This window comes from Schistocerca americana, chromosome 1 (assembly GCF_021461395.2).
Source record: "Schistocerca americana isolate TAMUIC-IGC-003095 chromosome 1, iqSchAmer2.1, whole genome shotgun sequence".
In the NCBI taxonomy this organism is placed as follows: Eukaryota; Metazoa; Arthropoda; class Insecta; order Orthoptera; family Acrididae; genus Schistocerca; species Schistocerca americana.
In genome coordinates this window covers 1013823080-1013837086 of record NC_060119.1, presented here as the reverse complement: position 1 = coordinate 1013837086, position 14007 = coordinate 1013823080, and the positions used below count along the sequence as shown (strand labels likewise).

At 42.5% G+C, this 14007-nt stretch overlaps 1 protein-coding gene across 1 annotated transcript in view; it reads right to left on the bottom strand.

The window, feature by feature from the left end:
• LOC124616245 (protein unc-13 homolog 4B-like) overlaps nucleotides 1-13683 on the bottom strand; it is a 191123-nt gene extending 177440 nt beyond the window's left edge. The window contains exon 1 of the mRNA XM_047144552.1: nucleotides 13357-13683. Coding sequence (XP_047000508.1) covers nucleotides 13357-13369 — 13 coding nt within the window. The 5' untranslated portion in view covers nucleotides 13370-13683. The remainder of the gene's footprint in view (nucleotides 1-13356) is intronic.
• Nucleotides 13684-14007: the final 324 nt, after the last annotated feature.

Sequence of the window (14007 nt, the reverse complement as noted above, 5' to 3'; positions counted from 1 at the left end):
CAACAAAGTTGTTAATACGAAACGTTACTTCAGTCGGAAAAGGATGAGGGGCGGCTTTGCCTGTAAACTTGATGATTCCACTTATGTGATTTAGGCCAGGTGCCTGGCGCAAATAGTACTCACGCTCTGAGATTTCTGTACAAATTGAATTATGTATATAGATTGCTCATCCAACCCGGGACTAAAGAATGTCGACAGTTTTTGCCTGTTACCAACACTGATACTGGCCGGATATTTATCTCATTCGAGTATGTTTTAATTTGAGGTTTTAAGTCAGTTACCAAATGACAAAATTTTTTGTTGTTGTGATGTAATTACAAATTCACAATTTTCTGATTTGTTGCTTCACCTGTACTGTGAGACCTTGTTTCCTGTCAAATGTCGTGATTCTAGGTCAACGGGAAGTACCTTACTAGTTTCGATGATTGATTTTACGAGTACCAAAATATGTGACGTAAATGGCCGTATCTTTTGATTGCGTTCACTTAGAAGCTTACATTTGTTACACCACCAAGGGACCTAAAACTTTAGAATATGACATAAATTTCAACTTGATATGTCTACTCACACATGAGGAAAAGGGTTTTTAACAGGCATAGACATAGAAGCGGAAGGACAACAAAGAGATGAGATACAGAACACTCAAAATAAACGCAAATATCTCACTATATTCTATTAATACTATTTCAAGAATTAATCTCAAGTCAAAAATCTAGACAATACGTAAGCTTCCTACGTATCGCTGACGTAGGGATAGTGAAGGTAAGATTAGGTTACTTACAGCACCCAAAGACATTTAAACAGTCATTATTCCCGCATCCCGTATTTGATTGAAACAAGAAGAAACGTTAACACACCATTTAAATTACCCTCTGCCAAGCACTTCGCAGTGGTCTGCAGAGTATATAAGTAGATGTAGAATCCTAATATTCCACCAACTGTCACCTGGCCTACTAAAAGTTAAAAATTTCTAAATGATATTGTCTGTAATTTAGATCCGTAGAATTACTTTCAGTGCCTTTAAAAGCTGTGCATGCGCATCTGCAAAGCGAACGTTTTTATTTTTTCTTCCGACCTTATTCCATAGAACATTTCGTGTTCTCCACTAAATTAAGTAGATACTATTTAAATCTTAAGATATTTTTACTGAGGTTCGGTAGTTGACTGCTTATCGTGCGCCAGCTTTTATACTTTCGAAGTAAAAGACATCGTTCTGAGTAAGAGGCAACATTCATTTTGCCATCCAAGATCCCAAAGACTTTTTTTATACCCTTCATTTGACTACTTTGGCTACCATCACCTCATGACGATGTTAAAAGTCTGACACGGTTATCACTTGTGACCGAAGGACGGTACTCTGCCGAGCTACATGTTATTAGATGTTTGATGTAGGAATCATATAATGACGCTCAGTGATGAAAGTTAGTCATGTATGAATTAGAAAACACAAATATTTGTCATCTAGACCGAACTCTTTAACTAAAGTTCAATCACTTCGTCATATAGCTTCTTGTCACGAAGTAGAAAACAGAAAAAATATTTGTGATCTAGACTGAACTCTTTGTTTAAAGTTTAATCATTTCGTGATACGGCTTCTTGTCACAAGACGCAAACCTACTACACAGATTACAGCAGCAGCTGTAAGCTCCATAGGTCTCAAAAGATTAAGCTGCTACTATCAACAGCTGTGTGAACAGACTATGGAAAACTGCAAGCCTGCTATACAAACTATTCATGACAATCAAGACGCATTTTGTATATATAGTGGAGGAGACCAAACTACTGAAGGAAACCAAATTACTGAACCTATAATATCAGCATGTAGTAAGTTAAGAAAAGAGAGGGACACACTAAAGAAGCAAATAACTGAAAAACATGAGGATGATTGCCCATCAGTAAAGTAGATTCAGTTCATAAATTCAAAACAGCTTTTTCAAACTTTTGTAATTCAATATGAAACAGAGTTGTATGACAATCTTCTGGCATTAACTATATCTTCATGTACATATTGAACAACCTATATACATGGTGTTTCAAAAAGGACTTCACAGCTTTGAAAATTCATATAAATTGATTCGTAGCACCTACAGAGGTGATTGTAGTGTCCATTTGTAGGGAAATACATAAAGTTTTGTCTCGGGTAGTTCGCTAGTGCCGAATCGCACCGTAAAGAGCGCTGGCGGCAGTTGCGTTAGAGATGACTGCCTTCACTGGACCTGAGTATGTTAGCTGCGTGTTTTGGTTTGAAGAATCCAAGTCGGCGACAACAATTCAGCATAATTTTTGTACAAAGTACGCTAAAGATCCTTCTAGTAGGCCTGCAGTTTGTGAGTGGCATAAATGTTTTGCAGAAACAGGGTGCCTGGTAACATATGGAAAATCATTAGGTCGCCCAAGCACATCTGACGTCGCTCAGCGAGTGAGACAACGATTAGCCAACAGCCCTACGAAATCGACCCGGCGTGCATCTCGCGAACTGCAAATCCCACATACGACTGTTTGGCATGTGTTGAGAAACCTTTGCATCTGAAACCGTACAGATTGACGATCGTACAAGCAATAAAAGACACTGATAAATTTCAGGCAAGAACATCTGTGCGGATATTTAAAATCGATTACATGAGAATGAAAATTTCTTGGACAGAATCATCTTTTCTGACTAGTCGACTTTTCACTTAAGTGGCAAGATTAACACACGTAACTGTGGGATCTGGGACAGTGAAAAACCACATCAAACATTGCAACCTGTTCGTGATAGCCCTACACTGAACGTTTTTTGTGCAAGAACAAAGTGAACGGCCCCTTTTTTTCTGTGAGAGAACCATCAACCTGGATAGGTTTTTTGATGCCACAGATCGATGAAGATGACCAAGAACGAAATGTTTACTTCATGGGTGATAGTACACCATCCTACTACCTGGCTGACGTCCGGGATTTTCTCAGTGACCGCTTTCCAGGTCAATGAATGGCTGTGTTGCACCAATTTCATGGCTCGCACTTTCCCCAGACCTGATACCACTCCCTTTTTTAAATGGGTATTCATCAAGGATATCGTATTTGCGCCTCCTGTGCCGGCTTCTCTACCTGAACTTAGAGCAAGAATTTATGCCGCCACTGAGCAGGTTACACCTGCAATGCTACAACGAGTTTGGGAAGAAATTGACTGCCGATGGGATGTGTGCAGAATAACCAGCGGAAGCCGCGTACAACATCTTTACTTTAAGGTAAAAAATCTTGATGTGTTTCCCTACAAAATAACACTAAACCCAGCTGTATATTTTCTTTCAATAAATTTATATGAATTTTTAAAGTTGTAAAGTCCCTATTGATACAACCTGTATGTGCTATAAGCTTAACAATAGCGTTATCATAACTCATACAAATGTTGACACAGTGATCAGATTGTGTCACAAAAGAAAGGTTCGATACCGAAAGTGTGTAATTTATTGAAATTGTAAATATCTTAAAGATGTGTATATGTATACAGATAAGTGGTATTTAAGTAAATTGTTAACACTTGCTGTATTTCAGTTTTGTATCGAGGAAATGGGCGTCAGATGTAATTGCATGAGTTATATTGTTTCTTTTTCTGATTCCCGTCAGATCATCGAAGTTAAGCTCTGTCGGGCTGCCGGCCGAAGTGGCCGCGCGGTTCTGGCGCTGCAGTCTGGAACCGCAAGACCGCTACGGTCGCAGGTTCGAATCCTGCCTCGGGCATGGATGTGTGTGATGTCCTTAGGTTAGTTAGGTTTAACTAGTTCTAAGTTCTAGGGGACTAATGACCTCAGCAGTTGAGTCCCATAGTGCTCAGAGCCATTTCTGTCGGGCTTGGCTAGCACTTCGATGGGTAATCGTCTGGCTCTGCCGAGCGCTGTTGGCAAGAGGGGTGCACTCAGCCCTTGTAAGGCCAACTGAGGAGCTACTTGACTGAGATGCCGCGGCTCCGATCACGAAAACTACGACGGCCACGAGAGCGGTGTGCTGACTGCATGCCCTTCTTATCCGCATGCAGTGACGCCTGTCGGTTGAGGATTCTTCCGACTAGTCCATCTTTGCGTAGATGGTTGCGGGACCTCGGCTATTCAGTACAAAGTGTCGAAATAAAACACCTTCAGCCCTCTAAAAGTACAGTAGTTATTTTATTGAGCAACCAGTTTCAGCGCTACATTACGCCATCTCCAGGCCCCCTGACCGACGTGAAGGAAGAATCTCAACTCTTGCCCAGTCAAAATAGAAGCCAGAATTCAGTGACTGGTTTCCGTAGATTTTTGACACAGCGATTTCTTCTATAACAATTTGCCAAACAGGGATTTATTTATTTATTTTGTGTTAGTTGCCGGCCGGTGTGGCCGAGCGGTTCTAGGCGCTCCAGTCTGGAACCGCGCGACCGCTACGATCGCAGTTCGAATCCTGCCTCGAGCATGGACGTGTGTGATGTCCTTGGGTTAGTTAAGTTTAAGTAGTTCTAAGTTCTAGGGGACTGATGACCTCAGATGTTTAGTCCCATAGTGCTCAGAGCCATTTGAACCATTTTGTGTTAGTTATGTTGTGTCTTTTTAATCTAAAATGCTACAGCTGGCGTTGTAAGTTACCGACAATCATGTAATATACTAATGTAATGGAGCACGTTAAATGAACGAATAAGCCCAATATGTCATGAAAGAGAGTATTATTGATCAAGTAAAATCGTTTGATACTGTTGTCTGGAAAACAATGACCGACAGAGTCATTCACATTGTGACATTACTGTTACTGTGTGACATTGGGTATACCATTTCACTTTTCTGCGGCTATTTCACAGTTATCTAGTGAGTATACCAGAGCAGTATGTCGAAAGAGACAGTCCTGTGCCCGCCATCTGAAGCATCTCTACACCCTCCCTTGTCGGCAGAAAGATCATTGCTGAATCTCATTAGCTCGAGCAGGTCAGCTCTGGGGAGTTTGCAGAAACCAGGAAGCGACCCACAATGTGGCTATTGACAGCTGGGCTCGCATCTGTGCCTCCAGGGGTCATTGCACGCCACGGCCGCCCCACAGCTCCCAAAGAATGACTAAACACGGCATTTTCTGCATGGCTTCGAAAGATAGATGCCGCGACGCCATCTTACCAGCATGGAAGAATCAGTTAAGGTAGCTGTAAGATTTTGGTTCAGGCAGCAGTACAGCGTCCGTGTAGACAGTGCTCTTCGTATGTAAGGCTGACCGGTCATGAAGATACGCTCCAGTCGAGTGCCAACTTCGTCTTCAAATATGAGCATCTTGTACGCAAAAGGAGGGAGGTTACGTGGACTTTCCCTTACTTTTGATTTGAGCAGGAATTCTCGCACACCAAATTGACAATAGCAACCCCTGGCCCTCCTCCAATCCCCTAATGTATAGATTTTAAAGAGTGGAGAGTTGAGGGCCACGAACATACAGGGTTATTACAAATGACTGAAGCGATTTCACAGCTCTACAATAACTTTATTATTTGAGATATTTTCACAATGCTTTGCACACACATACAAAAACTCAAAAAGTTTTTTTAGGCATTCACAAATGTTCGATATGTGCCCCTTTAGTGATTCGGCAGACATCAAGCCGATAATCAAGTTCCTTCCACACTCGGCGCAGCATGTCCCCAGCAATGAGTTCGAAAGCATCGTTGATGCGAGCTCGCAGTTCTGGCACGTTTCTTGGTAGAGGAGGTTTAAACACTGAATCTTTCACATAACCCCACAGAAAGAAATTGCATGGGGTTAAGTCGGGAGAGCGTGGAGGCCATGACATGAATTGCTGATCATGATCTCCACCACGACCGACCCATCGGTTTTCCAATCTCCTGTTTAAGAAATGCCGAACATCATGATGGAAGTGCGGTGGAGCACCATCCTGTGGTACGTTTAGCTCCCTGCTTGCTTTATTCGTCGACTTCCGCGGGCTACGCGTGAAACTTGCCCGCACGCGTTCAACCGTTTCTTCGCTCACTGCAGGCCGACCCGTTGATTTCCACTTACAGAGGCATCCAGAAGCTTTAAACTGCGCATACCATCGCCGAATGGAGTTAGCAGTTGGTGGATCGTTGTTGAACTTCGTCCTGAAGTGTCGTTGCACTGTTATGACTGACTGATGCGAGTGCATTTCAAGCACGACATACGCTTTCTCGGCTCCTGTCGCCATTTTGTCTCACTGCGCTCTCGAGCGCTCTGGCGGTAGAAACCTGAAGTGCGGCTTCAGCCGAACAAAACTTTATGAGTTTTTTTACGTATCTGTAGTGTGTCGTGACCATATGTCAATGAATGGAGCTACAGTGAATTTATGAAATCGCTTCAATCATTTGTAATAGCCCTGTAGATTCTGGCACACTATTATGGGGTGTCGAGGGGATGGCATCATCTCCGGTCTCCGCTTGGTGTTGGTCGGCCATGGTAATTGTTTAAGGAAGTGTAAGTAGCGCAATTTCGAAAGTGCGATCCAAATCCAGTACAGTTCGTTACTTGCCTATTCTGCCATGCAATTTGTGTTGGTTACTTTCGTTAAATTTGTAGCTTCTCAATGTAACGTTTAATTCGATTACACGCACTGCTGTTGTAAGATCTTGTTGCGCTAGCTTCATATCGCCTTCCACAGTTTTTTGGTAACTCTCACTGAGTTAGCGTTATTGTGTAATCTAATTTGAACTACAGGAAATTTTTTCTCTATTAATCTCATTGCGATTCATGCCAGTCATTATAACAGATAAATCTCAGTCTTGACTTACGTTTCTAGACCCTTTATCTTGCCGTACAACTTGTGCTGGTTAGGCGACCCACCAAAAACAGATACAAACGGTTGGATTCCCAGCTGGCTCACTTCACCGTGTCGGCGTTGTCCTCGTGCACAGTGGCCCACTAGAATGATATCTTACTTATCATATCATAAAAACAGTGAGTATTGCACTCGTTCGTCTTATAATCAGTATGAGTCATTTTATCCTGATGTTCGTATCAGTGTAATGAGCATTATATTTGCTCGTCCTGCATCAACAAGCCGTACTTTTCAAATGTTGTCGCGTGAAAGTAACGAGCATTGCACGGGTCGGCTTACATCAACGGACAGTTAACTTAGAACAGTTAAGCATAAAAATAAACGTTCCATTTGATAGTACTCATTGGACGCTGTGCCTTTACGTAAAGCGATAACTGTGCCAAGTGTAACTGTTTGCGATGACTGTCCATAGAGCGTAAGAGTTTGCTTATTGCGCTGATGACAAAGTGAGACAAGGGATACAAGGAAATCCGGTGCCAGTACATAGCAAAATCCCCTGGAATCGTGCCAGAGGCGGTCTCCGTAATTAAGATCCCCATCTGGCGGACTCGTGAGCGACCGTCACATGTCCTCACCCGATGACTCAGTTGCGCAATGTTTCACATGCCACTTACGCGCGCTCTGGTGATCAGAAACTGTTGGTCATGACATCTGCATTCTTTGCAGGTGAAATACTAGAGATGAACACATATTAGCGTGTTTTAAGTTCCTGGCCTTACGGAAACGGATTAGTAGATATCCACGAAGTGAACAAACTACTCATTAGTACCGTTGGTGTAGGATGCTCCTGCAGCTAGACTGTGACAACAAAAATAAATATGCTTACAAGTGGAGGTATGAGGATCGTATCAAATAATTCACAGGTTGGCAGCACTACGGAGTGAATGACGTGTCGATAATGTTAGTTATGTCGGCTACAGGACAAGGCTTGCGAAGGAAGCTCCTGTTTTGTTTTCGGCGATATGTTTTGCTTTATAATACTTCTTGTTCTTCGGCACTACAGACCTTGGTGGGCCTTGGCCTCCTCAACAATCTTCATCGATATCTCTCTGTTCTCAGCTTTTTTGTTCCACCCACGGATTCTCAACTTGGCAAGGTCAGCCAGCACATTGTCCATTCATCTAATACTGCAATTTATAAATGGTGTCCGCACTGATTTCTGGTACTGTAACTGTCTGTCGTTGAGCTGACGGTTTTCACCAAAGCCGTGTGAGCTTAAACAAATTGGAGTTCCAGTACAGCACTCGTGGCTGCTGCATCGCGGTCGCAAAGTGGGGCCGAGGCAGTTCCAGATAAGTTTTACAGCCTGACGATAATTTGTGGATTTGTAATTTTAGACTGACAATGTCCACTATGAACAAACTGCAGTTACTGTTATTCTGAAGAGGTTGGGTTATCGCGACTGAAACCTAGGTAAATTCTAGGTAAACGGTGCAACTGAGGCTATTGATTATTAAAATTAAAATTAATAGTTTCATTCTTAAAGATAGTTTTCCTCATATCATTATACCGTATGGCATTATTGAATGCAAATATGTCGACTTACTGATTTGTCTCTCCCCAGCTTAAATGTTCAAATGTGTGTGAAATCTTATGGGACTTAACTGCTGAGGTCATCAGTCCCTAAGCTTACACACTACTTAACCCAAATTATCCTAAGTACAAACACACACACCCATGCCCGAGGGAGGACCCGAACTCCGCCGTGACCAGCCGCACAGTCCATGACTGTAGCGCCCCAGACCGCTCGGCTAATCTCGCGCGGCCCAGCTTAAATTCTCATCAGTATGGGCACCTAAGAATTTTGAAGTATCCGCACTATCTATTATTTTTTCACCGTGTGTTACGTGTTGGCGTAGTATCCCTAGATGCGCGGAACTGAATATGTTGTGTCTTTTTCAAACTAAGGGTGTGACCATCCACAGAAAACCAATCAGCGATACTTCTAAAGACCTAGTTTACCGTTTCTTCTGTTTCTGCATGCATGCATGGACTGATTACATCTGCAAAAAAAAGCTGATTCTTCTTGTTGTATATTAGACCGAAGACCGTTTACATGTATGAGGAACAAGATTGAACCTAATATTGAGGGGACCCGAGATGTGATTTCTCCCAGTCAGAATAATGTCCATGGACTACATTGGTTGAATTACTAAGCACAGCTTTCTGCATTCTTTTGGTTACGTATGATATTATCCTTTAGATGGCTATACCATTAATGCCTTTTTTTGTCGTCAGTTTTTGACTGGTCTGATGTGGCCCCCCGATGAATTCCACTCCTCTGCCAAACTATGCATCTCAGAGTAGCACTTGAAACCTACGTTCTCAATGCCACAAAACTTCAGTTTATCTAGGAGAATACCCGTGTTTGTTCAACATCTGGTTGAGATGGACGTGCATCCACTGACAGTCACAATTCCTGTCGAGTTGGAATCCTATTGTCATCGTCAAGGTATGACACTCGTCACGGTCCCCGTCGTTATTATCGTTTTACGAGCACTGTCTTCAGGCCGTGTTACATGACTGATAGTGGCACACCATTCCTTGCAGACACGTTAGACAGTCCACACTGATACACTAACAAATCGGGCAACTTCATCCACGGTGGCGCGTCCAAATAGGAGAGCTGGTCTCTGCCGTCCCTGACACGTCTCTTCGTCGATCCACGCAACCCTATGGCACAAGGGCACTACTTCATTTCCATGGCTTACTTCAGGGGGACGGTCGATTCGCATGATGACTTGCTGACAGTTCGACACAATGTACAACTCTCCAAAGATAACAGTTAGGTGTGGATAAATATTTTGTCCGGTGAGCGTGTAAAATAAAAGACATGGAAATAAATACCAGTTGCATATTAAATATTTTCCAAGATTCTACCAAACGGATTAGAAACAACAGTGGACAGTCATTTCGGTGAATGTTAAAGTGCTTTTAGGAAAGGCAGATTATGCTGCTGATTACGACATTGAAAAGACAAAGTAGCAATGTTTGTTGATTTGAAAAAGTCTTTGATTCTATTGAGAGAGACACTGTAGGTAAATAAATCCGAGAATTTGGTGTAAACTTCGAATTAGCAAATCTAATTTGTGAAAAACTTCAGTACAATGTAAAGTGAAATTTATTGGAGAAATATCTCAATCCTTTGAAATGAACAGAGGTGTACGGCAAGGTGGTGGCCAATGCCAAATTCATTTTAACAATGTTCCAGAAAAAAAAACCTGATACTTTGGAATGAAAAACTGAATGAATATAAGACTTCACCAATAAGGCTGGAAAGAGGAAAAAGAAATTTATACATATTACAAAAATGTACGTACAAATTTATTACATTCGTGCTACTAACTGTATTCGCAATAAATTTCGTAGACAGTATCTACATACGGAGCTAAATGCACAGACAGAATTACATCATGGTACCACACAGGGTTCAGCAGACATGATGTCATAAATACTGATATGCGTGAAAAACTGCCGCATTGTGCATGACGTTTAAATTTATTACTTCTTTGCTACTAACTCTATTCGTAACACATTTTGCAGTGAGTATCCATGTAAGCCGCTAAATATACCTACACAAATATATCGTTGTACGACACATAGATCAAGTGACACGACGTCATTTACACTCTGACCCGTGAAAAAATGCCGCATCATACGTGAAGCTTTAATACATTTGTTCCCTACCCTTAAGACACTCCTGCAGTCGATTCAACTTAAGGAAATCCCTGACACCTGGCAGCACCTTTCACACGTTTCAACGGCGAAGCTCAAACAGCTGAAGACGAAAACAGTCGCCATCTCCAGAGCTATGAAGAGGTGTTGTCAAAGTGGCGTTTACAAAATCGCGTTGTAGACACGTGAAACAGCTGCGCCCAGCATACAGAAACTGTTCGGGACATTATCCTACAGCCGGCCGAGGTGGCCGAGCGGCTCTAGGAGCTACAGTCTGGTACCGCACGACCGCTAAGGTCGCAGGTTCGAATCCTGCCTCGGGCATGGATGTGTGTGATGTCCTTAGGTTAGTTAGGTTTAGGTAGTTCTAAGTTCTAGGGGACTGATGACCTCAGAAGTTAAGTCCCATAGTGCTCAGAGCCATTATCCTACAAACACAGTTCGTTTTTTGTTTTCGTTTGTAACAGAAAACTTGCAAAATGAATACCCGGGCAACGCCGAGTTTGTCACCTAGTATTGGAATAAGCTGTCTCGCATTTACAGATGACTTCGTTATACTTTCAGAAAAGTGACATCTGCTGTAATACAGATCAGTCCTTCAGATAAATAACCAGTACGTTCTGCTTAAGAATTTCTGGAGAAGAAAAATTGCATTATCGACAAACATTAGATATGCACCGAAATTTCTGAAAAGAGATATCGGTCAAAGAGTGAAGGCTACAAAATTTAAAAATCTTGGGGACGTAATCCAAAATACGATTTGGAAAAAATCGCTACAAGAGTATGGAAAGGGCCTATACCGGAACTAGAGACAAGAGAATGTCTAGAATTAATATTTACAGAATAAGAACATGTACCCTCCACAGATCAAAAGTGAGACTGCCATTGTGGGTATGGAACCGGTCAAAATAAGTCTTAAGCACATTTACAGTTAAAAGTACATTAAATTTGTCACCAAAAATCAAATTTTCAATACACTTATGTGCATGTGATAATTCTTAGGCTATTGTAACCATGCATTATGAAATTTAAAAAAAAAATAAAAAACATTTTATAGCACTTTGTACAGAAGTCAGTTTGCACGCAATATTCACACTATGTTATATTATTAATAACGTTCATGGGTTTAACTGGTTCTGCTATGAAATTCATCATCACTGGCGTGGACAGAGTTGGCCACCAATAAATCTCTTAAACCCTTCTAAAACTGAACTTTATTATTATTTGAACTTTTTATGGCTGCTGGCATGTTATTGAAAATGTGTATTACTGAATAGTGGACACTTTTCTTAGCCAAAATAAATAACTTTAAATCTCTGTGGAAGCTATTCATACTTGTGGTATTGATTCAATGAACTGAGCTGTTGGTTTGAAAATAATGACAAATTTCATTAATGAAAAAATACATTGGGAAGCAGTAATTAGTATCTCCAGTTCCTTAAACAGCCCTCTGCTGGACGTCGTTAAGTTCACACCACAAATAATTCGTATTTCACGTTTCCGGGCTCGAGAAACTTTGGCTTGGCTTGATGAACTACCCTAGAAAGTAATCCCGTGTGACATTATGGAGAGAATGTATCATAATATGCTGGTTATTTTTATTTTTTTATCACCTATTTCTGGAGACATTTGCTTAGCCAATAGAGATTTTTAGACGTTTAAGCAATTCTGTAATCAGGTCATCTCAATTAAATTTATTATCAAGCTCTAATCCCAATAATTTAGTATTATCAACTTCTTCTATCTGCTTGTCACATTTTAGACATATACAGGCAGAAAATCTTTTGCAAGCTATGAACTGCATACAGTTTTTTCAAGGTTTGGTGACAGGGAAATGGCTAGGAACCATATATTAATATCCATGAAAATTTCATTAGCCGATCTTTCTAAGGCTACACTTGATTTACCACTTACTGCAATGTTTGTTCAATAATGGTTCAAATGGCTCTAAGCACTATGGGACTTAACATCTGAGGTCATCAGTCCCCTAGACTTAGAACTACTTAAACCTAACTAACCTAAGGACATCACACACAGCCATGGCCGAGGAAGGATTCGAACGTGTGACCGTAGCAGCACGTGATTCCGGACTGAAGTGCCTAGAACCGCTCGGCCACAGCGGCCGGCATATTTGCAATGTTTGTATCACCTGCAAACAAATCAAACTTGGCCTCTGGTAATGTTGCTGATGAAGCGTCATTGATACACGCAAGAAAAAGTAAGGGCCCTAAGACGGAACCATGGGGGACACCACACGTTATTGGTTCTCAGTTGGATGGTGCCTGACAGTTTATACGTCCCTTTCTTATTGACACTCTTTGTTTTCTGTCAGCGATATAGGACTTGAACCATTTTGCAGCATTCCCCGTTTTACCGTAATATTATAAATTACTTAAAAGGATATTGTGATTTACACAGTCAAATTCGTTTGACAGATCACGAAAGAGTCATTCTCTGAAGTTCAAAAATGGTTCAAATGGCTCTGAGCACTATGGGACTTAACAGCTGAGGTCATCAGTCCCCTAGAACTTAGAACTACTTCAACCTAGCTAACCTAAGTACATCACACACATCCATGCCCGAGGCAGGATTCGAACCTGCGACCATAGCGTTCTCTGAAGTGATGAGATGGCAGGAAGAGAAAAAACAGTGAACAGATGAAACAGTACTGGAAGAAAAGAAGAGAGAGTAATTAATTAAAATTGGTACGTGGTCCTTCGTTAGCCCATCCGAGAAGGAAAGAAGGTATGTGCATCATTTATATAATTACCCACGAATGTCACTGCGGTTAAGCCTTGAGTGAGAAGTGGATGGGATGCCGGCAGTGAACTTACGCATCGTCTACAGGGGCGGACAAAGAGAGCACTGCGAGGAGACAGTATTGTGGTGACTTACCCGTTGCAGGCATCTCCGGGAGCTGGCGCTAGTGTAGCGCACTCGCCGCCGGTCGGCAGTGTATTATCTTGGGCGCAGCGCGCGTCCTGTCCTTTTTATCAGCTGCTGCTGCGGTTGCGTTCGCGCCGGCTCGCGCCGTGGTACGCGCAGCCTCTGCGGGAAGAGACTGCCGCAGCGGGCAGCAACTCCGCACCGGCACCCAGCGCCTGGCCCCCTTCCCGCACTCGCTTTCTTTCGCCTTGTTGGCTCCGGGACGGAGAAAGAGAGTCCAGTCGGTCCGGCGAGGCGCCGCTGTGGGCGTCGGCAATTCTTGCCAATTACGCGGTAATTCCCCGCAGAGCGTAGCACGCGGCTACAGTTTGCTTTACGCGTCGCTATGACGTAGGTGCGGGTGGGGGCGGCCGGGAGGGGAGAGAGTGGGGAGGCAGAGAAGCCGGGGAGGGGCGGCGCGCAAGAATTCGGCGAAAACGGAGGTCGTGCGAGGTTAATTCTGTTCAGCTGTTCCTCCAACTTTCGCACCGGAGCACTCAGCACGCTCCGGCTGCGTGAGTGAATCACTTTTCAGAGGAAGTTAGAACTTGATATCCCATTATGCTACGTGCTGTTCTTGGATACACTAGTGGTTAGGCCGGTATTACACTATCAAATTTC